The sequence below is a fragment of the Zosterops lateralis genome, assembly GCF_965231275.1.
Source record: "Zosterops lateralis genome assembly, chromosome: 10".
Classification (NCBI taxonomy): domain Eukaryota; kingdom Metazoa; phylum Chordata; class Aves; order Passeriformes; family Zosteropidae; genus Zosterops; species Zosterops lateralis.
In genome coordinates, this window is record NC_139770.1 from 23,468,018 (window position 1) to 23,490,427 (window position 22,410).

Genomic DNA, 22,410 nt, shown 5'->3' on the forward strand with positions numbered 1-22,410 from the left:
GGTCATTTATCAGCACTCTCCCTCTAACAAGGTGAAAAGTATATTATCTAAATATTAACAAAGCCAGAAGGGCTAGAACTGAGCCTGGATTGGGCTGACACATGGACCCCTCCTGGCCCAGCTGCCTATTCAGGGCAGAGCTCATGGACACACCAGGCAGGCAGCTCCAGGGTTTGCTGCCTCTGTGAGTGCAAACACAGCCTGGAGCACACAAATGAACTCCTTTACAAGTTTCCCATAGGTATTCCTAAAGAGGATACCTTCTGAGGCAGCTTTCCCCTCTGTTGTTGCACCAATGAAGGCACAGAAACAAAAATCAATTCCCCTGTTCCTGTGGTAGCACTGGCTGTTGGAATGCTGGGCATAAAGAACTGCAGAAGAAGAGAACATATTCAGCTCATGCAGAAACCTTCAATGTTGCAACAGCCAGATTCACCTGGGTCCACAGGAGTGGATTTTTTTCCCCTTTAACTTCTCTTTGACATAAAAATCACCTCATTATTACTGCCCTTTCCATTACACAGAGCTGTGGAAGAACTTCTTAGGGAAAACGCTTCTGTTGATTTTTAACTGGGTGATTCTATCTATAACACTGGTGTGATGAACCATTTCAAATGCATCTTTTAAAAAAACAATCCAGGCTGAGTGGATGTTCAGTAGATGACAGCTCAGCAGCTGAAAAGGCTGACAACAAAATTGTGAGAGGGGCAAGCATTTGTACCTACAAATCATTCCATGGAAACTAAGTTTCCTTAACTCCCAATTATCTCACAATTATGCTTTTCCCAGTATCCAAACTAAGCAACTCTCAACCCTGCTATGCAGAGAGTTAACTTTCAGTGCCACTGCAGATAACACCTCCCAAAAGGACAGCATTGCTAATGAGCCACGGCCAGAAAACATCAGAACAAGTGTAGCTTTTTCAGCTGCATATGATCATGTACTTCTAAAATGGAAAACAGTCTGTCAGAGTTTGCTTTGAATTTTTACAGTGTGTAACACTGTGTTACTAGAGCACAGTTACTCCCACTGCCTCTTTCTCTAGCTAGTACTGCATGGTTTGAGCCCACTCAGCTCTTAAAGCCAGTACTTCCCTGGGCAGATTACTCAGGCAGTGCTGCCAAAACTTTACAAGCTGTTCTTGTGCTCCAGCACCAAGGCTCACGAGATAACTCTCAATGGAAAGAAAATGGGCCTGACCATTTCCTTATGGAGTGAATAGATTAAGGATGGCCCCTCTGGGAGACTGCAAGAAAAGCAGCTGTTCAGACTGGCCACCCCCGACTACAACTAATTAACAAGAAAAAAAAAAAAAAAAAAAAAAAAAAAAAAAAAAAAAAAAAAAAAAAAAAAGAAAAGAAAAAGAGACAATCTGCTTAGCAACCAGTCTTTTGCTTCCAGACTCTACTAAATCTAGAAAATCTTCCAAATTCTCCTAAAGCAAGTTTTATTTTCAAGAGTAGCAACAGCAACTGTTAACTTGAAGCATCTGGGAATTACCAGCATGGCCTGGAGCTCCAGTGCCAAAGGAGGGTGTTGGTGCCATGAGCCCCGTGCTGACACGACACATCCCAACCTCCCTGGGAGCTGAGGAGAGCTCCAGGGTGTGCTGGGCTGGAGCTGGGCATGATTTTGGGATTTTGGGATGGCAGGAGAGGGATGCAGACAGCAATGGTCTAGGAAAAAAAACTGAGCATGTTAGGATAGATGTGGCAGAGCAAGGAACAAGCAGGGAAAAGCAAATACAGGCTGGCACAGCCCATGCAGTGGATATTCCTAAGAAGGTGGATATTTTCAGTAGAAATTGGACACAGGCAGAGCAAAGGATATTGTAATAATGATGCTCTGAAAGGAAAGCAGGCTGAATGGGGTTTGTAGTAAGACAGATGGAGAGAAAGGAAATGCTGTATCTTGGAGAGCAGCAAGATCAAGAGCCTGAATGCAATATCTAGAAAGGGGTCAGAATGGAAAATTACCATTCTGTTACAGGGCTGAGGAACAGACATGCTAGCAATGACACCCTTAGTGACTGAGAGAGGAGGTGTTTGGGCTCCTGAAATTATTTGAATGCTTTTTGGTTTTGTGGTATCCTGTTTTTGAGCTGAAAATTTGACAGCCACAGGTAACAGAGAATAACAGGAATGGTCATTTGGGCACTACGTGGGCTGGAACAGAGAAATAAGGGAAAAACAGTCAGAGAAATACTCCTAGGAAAGTCAAGGAAAGAAGAGAGGAAACAGTCACAGGTGGAGTTGGGGAACCTGAAGCAGGTGAGGTCAGAGGAAGCTGCAATGAAACCAGTGAAACAGATGAAGTGGATGAGAAGGGGATGAATAACAGTACAAGGTGAGTGACGAGGTGAATATGGGAACATGGAGTAGAGGAAGATGCCTATGTACAAAGCCAAAATAACATTAACAGATAATCCCTGTAAGAGTTTCTATAAGAGGTGGCTGGAGAGGGGGAACAGGGCCAAGCTTTATGTTTCTGGTTGTTTCTAGACCACTAGATCCTCTTCTTTCTGACTCTACAGGTGTTTACAAGAGAGCAATGTAGTTTTGGGCTGCCTCAGATATTCTGTTGAGCCCACACATTATAAAATTACAAGTATAGCTTTCCTTTACCTGCCATCTTTAAAATAATGCATTTAGTTGCAAAGCAGTGTTCTGACCCTTCTCTTAGTATAGAACTTGTTAAGAACTGACAGCAATCAGGAAAATCTAGGTATAACAATTAAGAACATTTCAGATGACAGGTGTAATTAATGACTGTTAACAATAACACATGTGAAGTTGGATGATTACCAATTACTAAAATACTGTACTAATACTGCTCAGCATCCTCACCTCTTACAAAATATGCCAGTCTTGTGCAGGAGAAAACAGGAAAACTGCTTACAAGTGACAGCTCTCTAAAGTTCAAAACCAGAAAAACTGCTTACAAGTGACAGGTGTCTAAAGTTCTTCCAGGCTGGTCTGTGGTAATGTTAATTTGGGAGTCCTCCTTCATTGCCTTCTGATGTAACTAAAGGAGCCTCAGGAGAGCTGGAGAGAAGAATAAGCTCCATGGATGAGAACAAGTTCCATGAGAATGAGAAAAGCCATAAGAGGATAAAAGACATACATAAGCTGTGTATAAGAACCAGGCTAGGCATTCCTATGTCCTACATGACAAAAAAGCAGGGCAGAAATTTTCATTGGTCCAGCAGCCTTCCAAGGTGACATTTTCCCCAATACCGCTGTTTTAGCCAGAAGGCCAAAAAGCTGCAGCAGAACAACACACCCTGGAGGTCAAACCTTGATGGGCTGTTCTCCAAAAGCTGCCCCAAAAATTAGTAAGTATCTAAGATACAGCTCAGAAGCAAACTTGGTAAGTGGTTGTTCAGATAATCAAGAAGGTGAGCATGAGTTATCAAGCCCCAGCAGTAAATGAGCAAAATGTCCTCTGCTTTACTAGCAAAGCATCCATTAGGGACAGAGGAATGTGAAGAAACCAGGACATTCAGTCTGTCTTGGATAGCTCACACATACCCTGCTTTCATTCCATAAAACCTGTTGACATGAAGACCTGCCAGCAGTGAGCTGTGGAACAGCCAGAAACAGGATCTTCTCTAAAGATCACAGATAACATCAGCCAGAAGGAGAACTGCAAAAAAATAACCCCCACAACACCTTTCTAGGTCACTGCTCCCTGTAATCCAACACTTGAAGGAAGAAGCTGAACTCGATGTCCCCTGAGGCCCCAGGGACAGTGTGACAAGCCCATGGCACAGAAGGTGTCGGGGCAGCCCCACTGCTGGAGACAAAGGCTGCTCTGTCCCTGCCTGTGGAGTGTTCCCAGGGCAGGAACATTTCCTCATTTTGCTGCAAGGAGAGGCTGAGTGACCTGAGTGAACAGTGCCTGTCCCAGGGCACCGAGCAAGGCTGGCCCCAAGTGCCCCAGAGGAGGGGGAGCCTTCCCACGAGCCTCAGGAGGAGCAGGGCTGGCACTTGAGCAGTTTGGTTATTGTTGTTGATCTTTCTGCTTTCACCAGAGTGGGAATATAAAACTGCAAGGAATCTGCCAGTGCCTTCACTCTCTTAAACCATGGCCAAACTTTTTTGCTAACTCAGCCCCCAGCTCACGAAGTGTAGGGCAAGGGGCCTTGGGCCCTACTTGATGGGGAAGATCTCTTGAGGGATTAACAGTGCTCTTTGAAGGGTCAAAAGAGTCAGGGGGATTTTATTTTTCCACCACTGGGATCAATTGTCTTCAGAGAATTAGGAAAATTCTTTGCAGAGAAAAGCTTCTCCAAATCAGGATTTGGAGAGAAGAACAAATCCAAGAAATGTTCTGATATCAAAACCATGCTGAGAGGAACCTGAGACACAAGTGTGGTATAAAATGAGAGATATTCACTTCCCTGTCTCCATGCAAACACTTAAGCCTGGAATAACCTCTGCAATAACCTCTACACTACCCAGCATTCCTACTCTCTCACATTCCTTCTTTATCCCCTTCTCTCAGTAAATCTTTGTACTCCAATATCCACTTGGTTATTGCACTGTTATCCATCCCAGGTGTTTCTTGAACTGGTAAACTGGGGCATGGACATCCCCAAACTGAATTTTAAAATAAAGACATTGGCAGAGCAAAATTTAACAGCAAGATCTGCAAAACAGACTTGACTTTGCACACCATCAGGTTCTCATTTTAAGCAGTGGTAACAGCAATTTATGACACTTCTGAACTAAACTCTCTGTAGGGCTGCAAATATTGCAATGCTTCTAATGCTCTTCCTCCCTAAAACAGCACTGGAGAGTTAGGTACCAAACCAAGGATCCCCGAAAGACAAACAAGGAGCTCCTGAGAACAGGCTAAATTCCTTCTCTGTATCAGAGAGAGGGCAGGTTTGAAAGGTTTCTACTTTATGCATGGATGGGGAAATCATTCCCCTTCACTTGCACATTCCCTTGGCTTCCTTGCACAGACCCTGATGAGGTGCAGGTGAGAGCCCTCAGCAGGCAGAACCATGAGGACCTTGAGGGGTCAGAACCTGCCTTGCTCCACGGGAGGATTTGAAGCTCTCAGTGGCGCTGTGGTAAATGGCACTCATGAGATAAAAGTGGCAGGCAGGAAGTCAAGACCTTCTGCAACACAGCCCTTATCCCTACAGGACACAATGCCACTGCTACAGGTTAAAGGAGCCCTTTTAATAGGATGCCAAAGTGTTTATCTTCAGGATAAAGAGACAAACACATCTTGTTGTCTTTAAGTAGTGAGGAGCATCAGACAGAGTTCTGGGAACCCATGGACACACTGGATAAAATGCAGGCAGTCTTTGAGGTGATTTGGCACAGGTAACTTCAGCAGTTAAAACATTCTTGGATCATTTTTTCCCTAAAGGGAACACTATTTGCGGAGCCAAGCCCCTCTTCACACCCCAGTAACTGGGAACACGTTTAATGCCAACAAAACCCAGACATTTTATTGAGTGCCCCAATACTCACAAGAGATCATTAACAAGCATTAACAGAAGCTGTTAGTCTTTGCAGTCTAACAGCTGGCAGGGCTGATGTAAGAACCCCAGAGCCATCAAGCTGTCTCAGTTATCTCCTCTGAGTGACGTATTTAGCTCTGGTTTACAGCCGGGGATGAAAGTTTGGGCAGCACCTCCCACTCCTCAAACAGGTCTGTGTACATGTGGGGGCACAGCAGTACTCACAGAGGTGAGAGCCAGAGGCTGCCACTCCTGTTGTGCTGCTCCAGCTTGGCTCCTGGAAGGAGGAGTTAGATTGCTGAGAGACTGAGCTCATAACCCACTCATCTCCTAATGCATCTGCAGCACCGTAACACCACAGAGTTTTGGGTTGGGAGTTAGAACTCTAACAGCTCCCCATAATTCTTACCCCCAAAAAACAAGCTAAGCCTGGAGGTTTTTTACTTGTTCCTGACGAGTATCAGACTAATCAGGGTGTTTAGAGAAAGCATGGTCCAGCAAAAGAAAATATATTTTACAAAAATGTTTCTATATGGATTGAACTCCTGGTGGAGTGTATGCTACAGCCCCATGGCAAGGGAGCTACCTGCCCTCATCTCCCATGGTTGAGAACAAGCATTTAGATGGATAAGGACTCACTGCAGGTGTGAAAGCACATTCCATTTCTCCCACCTTTCCAAAAAACCCCAACACTCACTCACAAGAGAGCCTTTCCTCAGTACTGAGTGAGCTACACTGGCCTCCATCACAATCTCTGCATCTTCATCCTGCTGAAGGAGGATCCCTTGCTCAGGGGGTGCCCAAGTCCCAGTGCTGAGGAGGACGTGAGGAAATGGCTCAGAGCAGCCCCAGCTGCCCAGGGTAGAAGACAGAAATATGGCTCTGGAAACCCCTGGGACCACTTAGCTACTGATCCTGATGTTTGATGATACATAATTGCCACAGAGCATTTGAATATACTGATTTGCCTTAAACCCATTGCAAAAAGCCCTCTGAACCAACCTTCAAAGTCTGCAGACCAGAAAACTCTAAAAACTAAATCCACCAGGCAGTAAAAGAAGTTACAATTCTGACTCCATACTCTGAACACTCATATTTAAGCCCTACACAAAGTTATGCAAGCACTTGGGACCAGTGAAGATTTATGTCCACAGGGGAACATTATTTCTTGTCCTTGACAGCACTGAGCTTTATACTGTATCCTGCAAATAAATCATATCTGCTGCTTCTGGAGCACAGTTGTCAACCTTGGCTGCAGGAGTACGTGGGACACAAAAGCAGAGATTAGGCTCTCCAGAAGGGGAAAATAAAACCCCAAAACAACTCAATGGGTGCTGGCAGGTGTTTCTGTTTGCTTTAGCAATATACTCACATCAAGATACAAAAGTGATAATAAATCTCTTCTCCCACATTACACAAGAATGTTATACATTGCTTCCATATGATCAATAATTCTAACTGTTTTCAGTCTGGAAATACATTGTGACCACAGATTTTGCAATCTATTCTATACTCTTTTAAAGAAAAGGAATGGCAATATTTTGTGACACTATTTAAAAATGTTTCTGTCTTATGAAATTTGCCCTCATATAGTACACAAGAGATTTCTATTAATTAGAATGAAGATAAACGGAGTGAAAAAGGCTATGAAGGAGATTATTCATGTTTAACAAAATTAAAATCAGTTGTTCTGATTTCATCTGTATTAACATTTCATGAGTTTGGGGGTTTGATTTGGTTTTGCTGTTTTGTTTTGGGCTTTCTCCTTTTAAAAACTCCAACAGTTCATAAGTCTGTCTTGTTTAAAACTGACTGCTCTGGGAGAAGCACTGGGTGAGCACAGGATCAAAGCTTAGCCCCAGAGTAATGTTTTAGAGACTCAGCAAGATGGAGAGAGTACTGCTACAGTGTCTGTTGCCCTGGGTATGTGGCAAATGCATTGTTTGTGCCACTTGGAACATTTTTCTGGATTAATTACTTTGTTAAATCAGGAACATATATATGTTGGAACCAATTAGCTTAATTGCAGCTTGTCAACAACCATGGGTTAGCTCAAACATCTGTAAGACACTATGATATTGCACTTTAAAACACAAGGCAGCAGTGGGTACGTGTCTTAGATAAAATCCTGGCCTGCTGAAGCCAATGAATTGTGCCTCTCCTCAGGAATGAGACTTCACATACCAGATTCCAAACTTATCAGGCATAGAGGCATAAGAGATAAGGAAAAAAATGGGAGTTATTGCTGTTATTTTCCGAATACTTAGAGATTTGCTTTCACAAGATGGGCACAGTGCTGTTCATGGAGGGCTGCAAGGGCTGTGCTGAATTTTAATTTCATTTCTTGCAAAGCATAGACCTGCACAGGACACAGAAAACTCTCAGATATTGGAGAACCTCAGATATTACCAAGAAAAGAGGTCTAAGCTTCCTCACCAAGGCCAGTTACTTACTTGGGAAAACTAGATAGCTTCTCATCACCATGCTCACTGCAAAGCCAGGCAGGGAGGTTTTTATCCACCTAATCCCTCGTGTTCTCCACTTCATACTGCATGGAACACATTTAATAAAGCTTGAGGCTGGATCTGTCTCATACATAACATTTATGGAGAAATGGAAGGACAGAATCACAATGTATTTGCAGTACAGATTTTTCTCTTGCTGCATTTTCCCCCAGTGATACCCTGGATGCAATAAAATACAAGGACAGGTTCCTTATCTGGCGCAAACACAAAGTCAACTCCACCAAGTACAATCTAAACACAAAAATCTCTTTTCCTGAACATCAAGAAAGCATTTGAAAGAATGTCAAACAGATGCCCCAAGAAAATTACTTCCCCTGCTTCTTTTCTCATCCCAAACCCTTATTATTGCTTTTTGATTGATTTTTTCTTGGCTCTTACACACTCTCATGCTGATCTTCTTAGGTGGGCCCTATACAACCTTCCCAGCTTTCTTTTATCCCTCTAGTGTTCTTGCCAATAAATTATTCTAGTTTTATGAAAGGTTTCTTTTTTATTCCATAATAATTTTTTCTTGAACCAAAATGAACTAAAACTCAGTGGTTGGGAGTTTTGTTCTTTAATGCAACACTTGGTCTGCCAACTGCCTTAAAAATGTATTTCAGCCTTCTCTGTTTATTTGAAAGCTGTTTCTTCCATGAAGGCTAAGAATAATGTGGTTACCATAGTTTCCTTATCCACAACCAATAAAATGCAACTTGGAATACAATAAAACAAAGCTGAGACTACTCACAGAATGTGACTGAATGAGTGAACACTGAAATCTTCACCCCACATCACTCCTAGCACTATGGAAAACACTCAGGACTTATCAATAGGCACCTTTTGGTGCAGGAGGGAAGATGAGGATAAGCCTGTCCAACTACCAGCTATTTGAGATATTTCCATTCTAACACTTTGGATGTCTGTTGTTGTGGAATTCCCATCTCACAGACTGAATGTTTCACTGCAGAGATTTTGTACTTTCTGTAATCTCTTGTTCTGGGAAGTGATTGTGTAGGCAGCGCTTTGCTGAGGCTCACTGGAACCAAGTGATGGATTAATTACCCCTAGGAACCAGTTGACAAAGTAAATAATGAACTGTTTGTTCTTACAGTTTTGTTGGCTCCTGAACAGGCAAGATTCTAGGGAACAAGCCAAAAATAATCTCTTTTCTTTCATGTCTGCTGGCCAACAAAACTCCACATACGCTTCACAGATTATACAAATTACACCTGCTTTGGACACATCCCTTTGCTTTCCTGATTACAAGTGATTTTACTCTAATAAAATGAACTTTTAAAAAATGAAAGAAAAGAAATTGTTCTCCATAATAATGAATAAAGAAAGAAAAAACCACCACATGCACGATGGTGAGACCTGCTGGCAAGTTTATTTATTTTCTTTTCTGATTTTAAAGGCTTCTAAAGATGAGGGGAGAGGGAAGGGAAGGGAAGGGAAGGGAAGGGAAGGGAAGGGAAGGGAAGGGAAGGGAAGGGAAGGGAAGGGAAGGGAAGCAGAATCCTCCTCCCGCAGACTCCGTGGATACTTTGGGACTGACTCCTGTGGTGCCTAGACTCTTATAAACACACTAGGTAAATGTGAAAGAACACAACTCAAAATTTTCTGGTGTTCTGCCCATGTTTTCTTGCCAGTGACAACAGCCCAAGACCACTGAGTTTAAATTAAAGAACTCTGTCCATGATTTGATAACTCCTGGATGTAAGCAATAGGGAAACAAAATAAAGCAACTCCCTTCCTTAGCCCAGGCACCCAGGGCTGTAGGTGGGGATTCTGAGCAGTGGGAGCAGGAGAACTGCTGCAAGAGCATTTGCTGTTGTTTTTGAAGAAAAGCTGTTATCCTCACTATGCAGCTTTCTGGAGCTTTTTCAGACCCCAGAAGCACCATCACTGGGTGTATCAAACACACACACTGAGAGCCATGTAGTTTCAGTTATAGCTTAGCAAAAGAAAATATAATGCTTCTTTCATCCCTGCCTTCTCATCTTGGGAAGGTCATGTACAAGTAACAGAGCAGAGGAAATAGAGAAAGAAGGTGTAGGAGTTCAAGAGATCACTCATGTGGTGAACATGCTCCACTCTTCCAAGTGCACCTCACAGAAAATGCATTCTGTGTGTAGCAGGATGCCAATTCTAATGCACAAGACACAAAATAGTACTTTTACAGGAAAAACATCTTAGATCTGTTAGTGCTCATTGCATTGCTTAAAGCAAGTAGTACCTTTTTAAACTGCTGATATCAATCAGGATCAGCACTATAAAACAAAATAGCTAAAAACAGTGACTAAAAAGATAGGTCTTTCACATCCCTAGAGTACTGGGGAACAGGAAGAAACACTGAAGACCAAACCTGTATTAAAATTTGCACCCTTTTTACCTATGAATAAAGAAACAGCTGGACCAGGGATGTTTTCAACATTTCCCTTATGCCTTCAGTACAACACACCCCAAGTCTGAACTTGTCCATTAATGTTTTTAACAGGATCATTAATTTTTTTAAAAGTTCATTATTGTTATTAATAAGTTCACATATGTTTTTAACAAGTTCATGTATGTTTTTAACAAGTTCCTTATTGCTGTTAATAAGTTAATTAATGTTTTTAAGCTTCTCAATCAAAATCACCCAAGAGGGGAGCGACCTGCTCAGGCCCTGTGGCTCCTGATGGATGGCCCAGCCCCTGTAAATGGTGCCCACAGGAAATGACATTTAGAGCCCCCTTCCCTGTGCCATTATCAGCCTGGTGTGGTTAACCAGAACCACCAGCATAGTTCTTCCTGCTGTGTGTGAGATGGGGTGCAGCAGTGTGGAAGGGATGGTAAGATGCCATCTACACTCCTGAAGGTATCTCTTCTCAAGAAGCCCCTCAGGTGGGCACAGGAACAGTCACTTTATCCACACACACACACACACAGCCCATGGCTAGCTCAGTGAAGGAAAGGCAGGAAGGGTCCCCTGTAGAGAGTTCCAGCAGGGTTTATTGCAGCCTCACACCAAAGGAGTCCAGGGACAGAAGACCAATTCAGTGGAGTGCCCAGGGTAAAGTGTGGGGTCAGGGACCAATGGTCTGAGGGCACAGGGGTGGTGCAAGGGCAGGGCAAAGGGCAGTGACCTATAGGGAATATGGGGATGGACAACCAGTGATACCACAACCAATGGGGAAACAGGGAAAGGAGAAGCCTCTAGAACTGGGACATATATGAACAACAGAGGTGGGCCAGGCCAACGGGCCAACGGGAAAAGTAAAACTGAGGTAGATCAACACTGATGCCTTAAGTTTGAGCTTTCATGTTTTTCAGATTCTGTGCTGCCCAGGGATGCAGTTTTGAGCCTACGTTCAGTGTCACTGAGCTCTCTTCACAGAGTAGGTGACAAAACAAATCTTTTTCCTGCTGAAGACCAAGGACAATGAGTACAACTTTCAGGCCCAAAAGCATGAACAACAGTGGGCTGAAGAGAGAAACAAGAAGGATGGGACTTCATCATCTGAAGCTGTAATTGGACAATTAAACCCCAATACGCAAATGGACCAAAACTTATAAAAGTGTGAGACCTTGTCACCAGTCACCCATTTTGTGACCATTTTGGGTCCACCTTGGGTGTAGTCCTGGTCAGGCTCTTGTCCTGCCCAAGGTGTACCCTAAAGGCCTTAGAATAAATATCTACTTTATTCTCCAGCTCTGTCCAGTCTCTGTTCCAGCTCAGCCTTCCCAGAGCACCCTAAGCCATGAAGCATTCTTGTAACCTGTGGTGGGTCCCTGCAGGGCCTTTCCCTGGCAGTTCCCTGGCAGCCCCATGATGAGGAGCAGACGTACCTCGTTGATGGCCAGCTGCTCGCCGCCGCCCCCGGGGTGGCCGTAGCGGTGGTTGGAGCTGCGGAAATCCTCGTACAGATCCTCCTCGCTGCCCACATCATCCGTCAGGGCTGTCTTGTCCAGGGCTCCGTCCGTGATCACTGCAACAGCAAAAGGCACAAATGGGCACAGAGCACAGCAGCCTCAGCAGCACTGAGCAGGAGAGGAGCTCACTGGGGCAAGGGGCACCACAATGCAGCACGAGGGGAAAAAAGACAAGGGAACTACAGAGGAAATTTTGTGCCACTCTGCTGTGACACAATGCTGTTGGAATTCTGGAAGCTGAGAATTTTTAGGCTTTCTGTGCTAAAAGGCACTGACCCTCAAGCAAGAACTACCTTTGACCTGAGGCCACGGAACAGGCTTCTGAAACTGAGTGATAGCACTGGGGCTGTGGGTGTGTGGTTTGAATAGGATTGTGTGATCTCACAGGGTGAAAAGCTTAGAATTTATGGTTTAGTATATAGTAATATATGGGGCAAGATGGAGGATATAGGGCATTGTCTAAGTCCTTTTTCTTCACCTTCTTCTTGGTTTCAGGTGGTTCTTTTCTAATTGTGTGAAAAAGGTCCACATCGCAGGCCTTAAGTGGTCAGTTATTGGGTTAACAGTATAAATAATATGCGTCATCTCGTTATTGGGCAATTGGCACTTGAAAGACCTTGGAAAGAGTTAGAGGTACTCAATTTTCTACCTTGTTAGAGCTCACAACTGGTGAGACTGTACTATAGATAAGAATTAATGAACACTGAGTCCGAACATGAAACTGTGACTCCTGTGCATTAATCCCGGCTCTAACACGAAGAAAAGGAGATAAAAACCTCACACAATTCCACTCTCATGCATGCCTGGTTTTCAGAGAATTTTTCTCACTCACGTTTTACCCCCATAAATGATTGTATCTTTTTCTAGACTGGAAAATACAATTTTTAAAAAGTTTGACAATTGCCTCATGTTGCAAAGAAAAGATCAAGCAAGAATAGGAAAACATGGTCTGAAAAAACACGAAGGGCAATGGTGGCACAAATGTGATTTTATTATGACCTTGCTGTGTTGACAGGAAACTGGAGTAGGTAAAAAGCAGCTCATGTCTGCTACTTCACACCTGGAGGAATATGATTTACCAATCCTATCAGGCCAAAGGAAGTCTCAGCCTTTGGGAAAAACATTCACCTTCCTCTCTGTCCACACACTTATTTGAGAATCCTTTTTGATGTCTAAAAGGGTGTTTGCTCCAGAATTATCCATTAATACCACAGGAAGGCCATTCTGCTCAGCACAGCCCTAAACAAGCTAAAGATAATGGAGAGTTCACAGTCTGCAGCTACAACAAATACTGAAGTCTCAAGCCTGAGAGAAATAAAAATGTGGCATTTCTACTCCTTGCACAGAATAAAGTGTCAATTCATCCATTTCACAGGCAGGATGTTTCTCCTAAAATCTCCTCAAGGTATTAGCAAATACCCTTCAGTGGCATGTAGTGTCATTCATCCCATCCCTGCACTGGTTACTGAACATGAACCTTCTCTTCTCAAATCACTGAAAAAAGGCAGTGATTAAAGAAAACACTTGCTGATATATTCATCTGGATTAGCAACTGCTAGGGCAACAGTTTCCATGACAAAGCAGTGGGCTTTGTGAAGATTTCTGTGCATGAAGCAAGTACCTACACAGACAGGATGCAGAGAACAGCTGATATAAATCCTAATTTTACTTCAATGGACTTGACACGGCTCAAGGAGTAGAAGTGAATGAAAACATTGACATTACTATCAGCACCCCTGGCAACAGTCTTGGCTGTGCAAGTTACATGATGTTACCCTCCAAATTTTTACAGAACAGGTGAAAACATCTTTTGGGCTTGACTTTGTAGAGCTTTAATAGGGAGCAACTCACAAATCTGGTGTTGAGCCCTCATTTCCCTTCATAATGCAAGTGCATCTTATGCACCTAATTGTGCCATTGGGTAAAAAAAATCACCCCATGACTGATTAGCTTATTATTACCTGAAACCAAAGCTGCACCACATTAGCACTGAACAAAGTGCTGACAGAGGCTCCAGCCAGAGCTGCAGAGCACATCCTCATCAACACTTTCAGTACATGGGATGGTTTGTTAAGACTGCATCCTCTGATCACTGCTATCAACAGGGAGGTGTAAATTCAGTGTAGCAGCTATCAGTTCCATGCAGTGACCTGACATCAAAATGACGAGCATGAGCTATTTTTAAACCAGATACTTGCTTGTTTATGCTTTGAACTCAATAAATAGGCACAACACAGCAAAGATTGTCTGAAGCTGGAACTCCACTTGGTATTGGTGGCAATTCAGGACACAGAGGTGCATATGAGCTTATGATTAAAGCAGAATTCTCTCTACAAGTATGGAACTACCCAACCATTCAACTTTAAGTGACATTTCACACAAAAATCAAGCATTCCCCTCTCTTTGCTCTGACACTTCACATCGTTCATTATACAGAAATTCTGCACTGAGTATGTGCCAGTAGTATAAATTGCATATAAAGCAATTCTGGGGTTAAGATCTAGTCCACTAATATAAAACTCAAAACCAGCTGGAATACCACTGATATGATAATTTCATGCAAAGTTACCATGGCTGAAACTTTTAAAACTAAATTTAGGGCATTAAAGGTATCACTTTTTGCTTGTTCACTGTCTGAAAAACCTCTGTCTAATAGTAATGAACAACTTTCACTGTGTTAGTGTAGCACAGAAACAAATTAGAAAGGTTTTTCAAGAACAAATAAAAATAAATCATTTATAAGAATCAATCAGCAGTCACTTAATCCAAAACTCATCTGCAGCCCTCTGATCTCCTTCTTTTCCCTTATTTTACATATCTTCATTGCTTTTCCCTTACGTATCTTCTGCTATTTTCACTGCTAAAAGTAACCTTCAACTTGAAAAATGTTCATTGGCTTCTTTAAAGCTTTTGGTTTTTGCCCCCACATTTTCCTATTTTTTTTTTCTCTGATCTGTGCTTAGATGAAAAAGCAAAAGCTCCAGGGAGGTATTTATCTGTGTTACTTAAAATGCTCTATACCTCTGCTTTGCTAAGTGCAGAGCTGTGCTTGCTTTTACCAGAGATCTGTTTTTCCTCTCTGATCTTACCAAGCTCATCAATTCTCTGCTGTCTCACAACCTGCTACTGCATTTGGGATTAGCTTTCCTGGAAAAAAAAAAAAAAAAAAAAAAAGCCTTTATAGACATATTGCACCAAAAACTACACTTGATAAGCATGAGGAAGTTCTCAATCCTTGAGAAAGAATGGCCAAGATAATCATTGCACATTTTCTTAAACTAATGCTGCAGGGAATAATTAAATTAATGAAAAATTAGAATTTGCTCCGAAGCAGGTTAGATGAAAGCCATGACCACAAATAAGTAAAATAGTAGTCTGAAATAGTGACCCAATGCACTAGAAAACCATCAGGGAAGTAGGAGAGCGAAGGCTTTTAGCTTAGGAACTGACTTAACGTGCACAGTACAAACTAGGTCAAGTAGAAAAGAAGCAAGCACTATACAAAAATCTTAAAAGACAAGTTAGCAGAGATTGCTGAAACAGTCTATCAGCCTCCCCAACAGCACAGCACAGGCTGGACAGCCACTGTTAAACTGCACAGTGCCTAATTTAGATGCTTCATTCCTGCCACCTCCAAGTGCTCATCTCTGTCTGACACTGAAATTCAGTGGCACAGTCATGCCTGACCTCTCTGAAACACTGACCTGACCTGTCCCTCCCTGGCTGTCAGGCCACACCAAAGAACAGTGTTCTGTCAAAAAGTAAAGCCATGCATCAATTAACTCCAGCAGATTTTTTCAAATTTTATATCTCTGTCCTGATAAATTTCAGTAAATATGGCAACAAATCTCATACACAGGAACAGAGGGAGAGGGAGTACCAACATTTAGTACTACAGCCAATATGTGCAGGAATTAAACTCTGTTCCACACTGCTGTTGGTCCTAGCCCAGGTTTGGTATTTATGTCATCACAGTACAAAAGCAGATAGATAATTCTAGCAAAAGCAGCTCACAAAAGAAGCCACACAAACCCCTTTTTAATGCATCCATATAGATAAAGTGTCAAAAACCTGACTCCATGAAGAATTAACTTGAGGATGTGAAGCTTCCAGACTCATAGAAAACACATCACTGGAACCTGTGAAGGGCAGAGGTGTTCTGTCCAAGTGCCTGAGCAGGCAGCACTTGGGCTGAATTCAGGGACAAAAGGGAAGGGTTCTGTGCAAATCAAGTGAAGGTTGATCAGGATGGTCCAGGGGAAGGGTTCACCCTGCTCACATCTCCCTGCAGAGGTTGGAATGCAGGAGTAAGAATGCAGCAATGGGAAGGGTCCTGGCTGGGCTCTGCTTGTGCCCCCACCTTGCTGAAAGGTGATGCCAAGCTACTCTAAGAGGTAGCTGTACACAGTTCCAGAGCTCTCCATGCCACCAGAAAGCCTCTGGAGCTGTTACCAGCTCTGTGGCTGCACAGAGAAGAGCACTCTGTGCCCAGAGCGAGAGACAAGCCACAGCTGAGCACCTCATTGCCACCCTGCCAGTGCAACTGCACCCTGCTTCAAGGGAAATGGGCATAATTGGAAGGCAGCTGCCTGCATGGTGGGGTTTTCACAATCAAGCCTGGGTGACACTGGAGAATAAACCAGTGGGGCTGCACTGGGACAGCCTTGATCTTCACCAACAGAGATGGCAGGTAGGAGAAAACATAGAGAAAAGGTTTTGTGTTGTTCATCAAACTGGTGGGAAGATTAAGTTGGAATAAGATCATCTGCTGGAGGTCTCAGAAAACAAATGTTAGCTGTAGTCTGGAGTTCAGTTAAGACTAATGTCACCTAGTACAAGTCATGCAGTTCCACACATCTGTGCTCTGCTCCTCTCTCAAAGGATGGACCTGCCTCATACATTCCAAGTGTCAGGAATTAGTGAACACAAGTTGCTGTTAAACAATCAAACAAATAAAAAGCTCAAACAAAAACCCAAATCAAGATAATGCCCCAAACCCCCCATACACCTAGCACGATTAAAAAAAACCACCCCAAAATTAAGGAATATAATTCCACCCTCTCACTGGCAAATTATTCTCAAAGAATAAATTTCTCAAATAGTTTCCTCAGAAGATCTGGACACTACAGCCCTAAATTTAGCACAGCCTCTTAACAGAGCTCTCTCAAACTTACAGAGGTTTATGTCTCAGCTGGAATAAGCCCCAGCAGCTCCCCAGTGGCGAGGAGCTCCAGACGTGTGTCTGGGTCACAAGCCTGAACAATGACCCAGGACTGAAGGAAAATGGGCTAGAGGCATTTTCCCAAAATGTTGGTTATCTGTTTTCACTTGACTTACAGTCTACAGCTTTTGGGGGTAAGGCTGGGACAGGAATCCATGATGATTACAGACAGCTTGGAAAGCCAAGAGCATCCATAGTTTATTAAAAGCACATTATATTGACAAAGGGAACTTTTTTTTTTCTGTATTTGAGTTCTCTCTTTCAAGTGTGCCTTTTTCCACATCCACACATTTCATTTGTCTCAGCAGAATTTACATTTCAAATAATTCACCAAAACAACAGTAGGAGGCTGATTTACACTCACAGAACAAATTAATTCAGAGCTAACAACATCATCTCCTCTGCCTCAGTGAGCAGAGATTGCTGTGGTTGTGTGCAGCCCACAGGAAAGCACAGTGCAGCTGCTGCAGGAAGCACTTCAGGAGATTTAAGATGATAAACAAGTGAATGGTGTTCATGGGACTGGGAACCCCACCCAGACTGCACTGCCCAGGTGAGAAGAGCCCCTTTACCCTTCTCTTCACCCATTTGGGATTGCTAAACCCTTGTTTCCTGGGAAATAGTGCTGCAGCCTCCATCAGCCCTGTTCTCAATTATGTGCTTCATTTATCAGATGCCGGGTACAGGGAGGTCCCTCTGCAGCTGCCACAGTGAAATCCATCAGAGTGATGTCATCCCCTTCCTGCCTCAGCAGTGCAATTCTCCAGCTCTTACTGTGCTGATGGACCCTCTCTCATCATCCTGCCAATGTTTGTGGGCCAGTTTAACAAGAAGAGGAAAGTCAGGCAGGGAATTAACAACAAGAGAACAATGACCGGTTTAGGACGAGCTTCATGAGGAGAAAAACCAAACCAAAACACCAAAACAAACCAGAAAATCACCAGGAACATGGTCCTTCAAATCCAAGCCCAGAGAGCTGAGGTCATTATGATGACATTTCTGAGTAGGTGATGAAACCATGTTAAATCAATCTTTGAGGGAGAAATCAAGACTGGGAAGGAAAGACAAAAAATATTTACGTGGAGAAAACAAGCTTCATCTCCTCCATTTTAAAGAAAAATTAAGAAGGGAAAGGATTCAACATAACAAAATTGAATTAACATTTTGGTACGGTGCCACAAACAGAATTTCTTTTGTGAATGAAGCCAGGTCCTAATTAGCTGAGGTAAAGAGCAAATCTGTGCTTGAAAACAAAAAGGACAGCTCTTCACTGGAAAACCAAGCAGAGCTCCTCTGTGGGTCTGCTGGGCACATCACCCAGGGTACCATTCATCAGCAATAATGCACTGAGCCACCCACTCAGGTTTCAAGAGTTTTTAAATCCCAATTAGAATCGAAATGACTCGCAGGGAGGCTTAAGGGAGTTCTCAGCTCTCTTGGGTAGCAGAGATAATTATGGGGAAGAGAGAGGTGGATTATGGATGGCTCTGCAGCCCTGACACCCACGTCACCACTTGCTCTGCACTTGCAGCTTGGCCCAGTTTGCCCTGGACACTCAGGGCACGGAGCTGCCCCCAGCCCCGCCTGCCCTGGTGGGTGATGGCACACCTGGGAGAGGGGAGGGACTTCACTGGTTTTGAAGAAGAGTGGACATAGTGGAAAAAACAGATAGGAAAGCACATAAATATACTCTCTTCATCCAAAGGCTGATCCTTTGTTGACAAGTCCCTCTGTGGTACTGCACATAAACTATTAATTCACTGGCCTTGTTCCCATCACAGCTACTGACTTGGAAAAAAGGAGGCATGTCCTCCTCCTCTGTGTATTTGTTGTTTGTTTGCTCAGGTCTGATTACTCATCCACAGTGACTGTTTGCTCTCGTTTTGCAGATGAACGTCTCTGGAAATGCTATTTACTTTATGTCTGGACAACCCTGAGCACAACAGGGGCCAATTTGAGTTCAGTGCTTTAAGCCCTGTCACAATCTAAGCATGGAGTCAATGGCAGCAACCAAAGCCAGCAGACAAAACCTTTTGAATACCCAGGCACATTCTTTACCATATCCTTGGTGGGGTGTGCAGGTTGGAATACCTGGAATGTCATTTACTGCCCCAAAAAAGGAATTTTATTCTTTGAAGTGGCTGCAATTTAAAGGAGTTTGGATGTGTGTGTGTGTGTGTGGAGGTGGAACAATCTACAATCATTTTTTGAATGCTTCCTCTGTGAAAGACTAAAATGATTGCTTTTCTCCTTTCTAACAGATAACCAGCACTGACATTCCAAACTCATGCAGAATTCTCACCTGTCCATTTCACTCTGCTGCTTAGCCCTGTGCCTGCCACGTCTTAAGTAAAAATCAACCCCGGACCAAACTGCTCTCCCTTGATGGGAAAACCACCAGCAGCATCAAAGCTGCCCTTTTATTAGAGCACTGCATCCCAAAATCCTGCCACGCTGGGGAACAACACATCTGACAGGGCCTGGTGGAGCGTGACCAGAGTCACTCCACATCAGCAGAGTCCTCAGTGAGCCATCAGCTCACCTGCAAAGCTGAAAATGCCACGTCCCTGTGTCCATATCCACCCATTCTTATCCAGAAGTGTAACAAAAACTGAGGAAATTCGAGCAAATGGGCCAGGAAACCAGAACAATAGTTATTTACAGTGGGCAACACCTACTTCAGCAAACATGGGAGGTAAAAGCAGTATCAAAGAGTGTTAGTACAGCTGACAAAACTGGACTGGAAGAGATTTTGTCAATAAAATTCCAGGAATTTATTTGTTTTTATCTGTTTTTATATGTTTATTTTTAGAAGAGCATCAGCTCCAGATTTTCAAAACCTTATAGGCACATCCCACAAGTTGGGAGATCGGCAATCTGGCAAAAAGAGACACAGTGTTTATTTAAAAGATGATTCCCACAGACTCCCCTACATGATCTCAACACTTGCCACTGCTCCAGTGCATGGTTACATGTGGCATCATTCCTAGAATCACCTTTGGGCTTCTCTCAGCTTTTGTTTGCACAAATATATGAAACTTTTCTGTGGGAACAGGCAGACAAAGGAGTCACACTTATCTTACTGATTCTAGCTCTTATTGCTCTGCCTTCAGTTAATCTGTGTTTGTCTGAACCAATGCCCTGGTGCATACTCAAGCATTCCCAAAATCTGTGTTGTAATCCTTTTTTTTTCTCTTCAGGAATGCAAATGAAAGACCCTTTAACAATTCAGACAGAACCAATATTTCTAGTCATCAACAGCCCTCAAATAAAGACCTTCAATAGAAAATGTTCCCTCATTCTCTCAGGAATTGCTGTTCCTCCTGCCTCTGCAGCTACTTCCCAAAGACTTAATTGGTGATTTCTTCATGCAAGTGCTGTTATGTCCCAAATCTCACACTTGTCTGTTTTAATTCTATTGATTTAGTGATGATTTGCTTTGCCTCTAAAACAAGTTCCTCGGAGCACTCCCAGGAGAGTGGTAGGAAGCCAAGCTCCCATGGGCTCTCACAGAGCCTCCTTCTTGTACCTGTTACTTTATTAAACAAAGGAAAGGACATAAACCTGCTGTGGAAAATTCTGGTTGACTTATGTTTCCAAAGATTCTGCATTTTTATTCTGTCCCTACATTCAAGCACACCCTCAAAAGCCCAAGAGCTTGGAAGCTAAGTCTTTGCTAAAGATTATATTGCCAAAAAGCAAAAAAACTGTCTTCAGTCACAGTCTAGAAACAAGAAAATTCTACTACACATGAAAGTTTAGCTACTGGCCTGAAAAAAACACTCTGGAAAGAATGGTTAAGATAATTTTTCTGAAGAAATGCCATCAGGATGTAAAACAATTAATATCACAATAGTCTCTAAAATGTTCCACTTGGTCATGCCAACTTTGCATGGAAACAAAACAGATACGGGTCTTTCTTATGATGGCATCATCCACATTATAACTTGAAAGATTAAAAATGAAGAATTGTTTTCCCAATAATTTAAAGCCTTGACAACGTGGCCACTTCGGTTAAGGCCAAACCAAGAGCAGAGCCTGGGGGAGGCCTGCAAGCCCCAAACCGGGCTGGTGAGTGACTCTGGGCACGGGCTGTCTGCAGCACAGTCAGCACAAAGAGCCTCTGCTGCCCTTGTGAAAGGCAGGCTGTTTATCCAAGGGGCTGAGGACGGCTTTAAGAGGCAACTTTGAACACTTCCATTTGAAAAATGTGACCTTTGGTTTTTCCCAGAATTCTGCATAAATGCCATAAATCTAGTCTTTATCTTGGTGAAGCTATCCAGGCTGACAAGTGGCTTATATCTATGACCTTGGACCACAGAAGTAATTAAAAATGAATGCCATGAGAAGACTTTCAATTGCTCTTGTGCATTATCAAGTATAAGTCTCAAGGGGCAGCAGGATTGTTTTGTTGACATTATTTTGCATGACCAGTCTTCATGTAACACGCAACACATCTGATTTCATGCTGGGGATACAAAATTTTTATTAAAAAACACTGCTAAAACTGCTTTACCTATGGGAAATCCCTCTGCCCCAGTTTATATTTTAATCTGAGTTCTAAGAAAATCCCTGAGATCAGGCTGCCAAATATTTCTGAGGGGAAAACAGAAAATCAAGGATTAATATTATTTAACTAGAACTGCCACGATAGCTCAGGGATCAGGCTTTTTGCAGCAGACATTTGAATCACACAATGCTACACGAAGGAGTCAAAGCCAGGCTCTGAATTAGTCAGGGGAATTCTTTGGTGTTATTTAGAACAGATTTGGGAGATCAGCTCTGAGCAAGCTGCAGGACAGATGCTGAGCATGGCCAAATGTAATCCAGTTTTTATATTTGAGTAGAAAAAGACACAAGAGCCTTGCCACTGGAATATGGGTGCAGAATGGCAGGGCACCACATCAGCTCAGGGACCTCACGGACAGAGTCAGGGTGGGAATTCAAACCCACTCAGCCATGGAATATTTACACTTCTGTTGGCACAAACTTTGCTGCCAGAGCACGGGACTGGCTGGTTTTGATAACCAATACTTGTGCTGAAGAGCAGGAGCACAAAACAAGTAAAGAAGGTTGGAGCCCACAGGAGCCCTGGGTGAGTCTCCTGCCCTCAGGGCTTGGCTGGGGTGAAAGTGGGGACTTTTCACACCAGATCCAGCTGCACCCCACTCAGCCCCCAACACCTCTCCTCTCCAGGCACTTCAGACTCCCCTGCCTGTGATACATGTGAAAGGCTCTGCACCAAAATCATTTCAAACTGTACACGGACAGTGATATTCTTGTTAAATATA

At 43.2% G+C, this 22,410-nt stretch overlaps 1 protein-coding gene across 3 annotated transcripts in view; it reads right to left on the reverse strand.

Annotated features, from left to right (window-relative positions):
- ARHGEF4 (Rho guanine nucleotide exchange factor 4) overlaps positions 1 to 22,410 on the reverse strand; it is a 126,633-nt gene that overhangs the window by 32,128 nt on the left and 72,095 nt on the right. For all 3 annotated transcript variants that reach the window (XM_083868555.1, XM_083868553.1, XM_083868554.1), the window contains one exon: positions 11,815 to 11,954. In XM_083868555.1, coding sequence (XP_083724681.1) covers positions 11,815 to 11,954 — 140 coding nt within the window. The remainder of the gene's footprint in view (positions 1 to 11,814; positions 11,955 to 22,410) is intronic.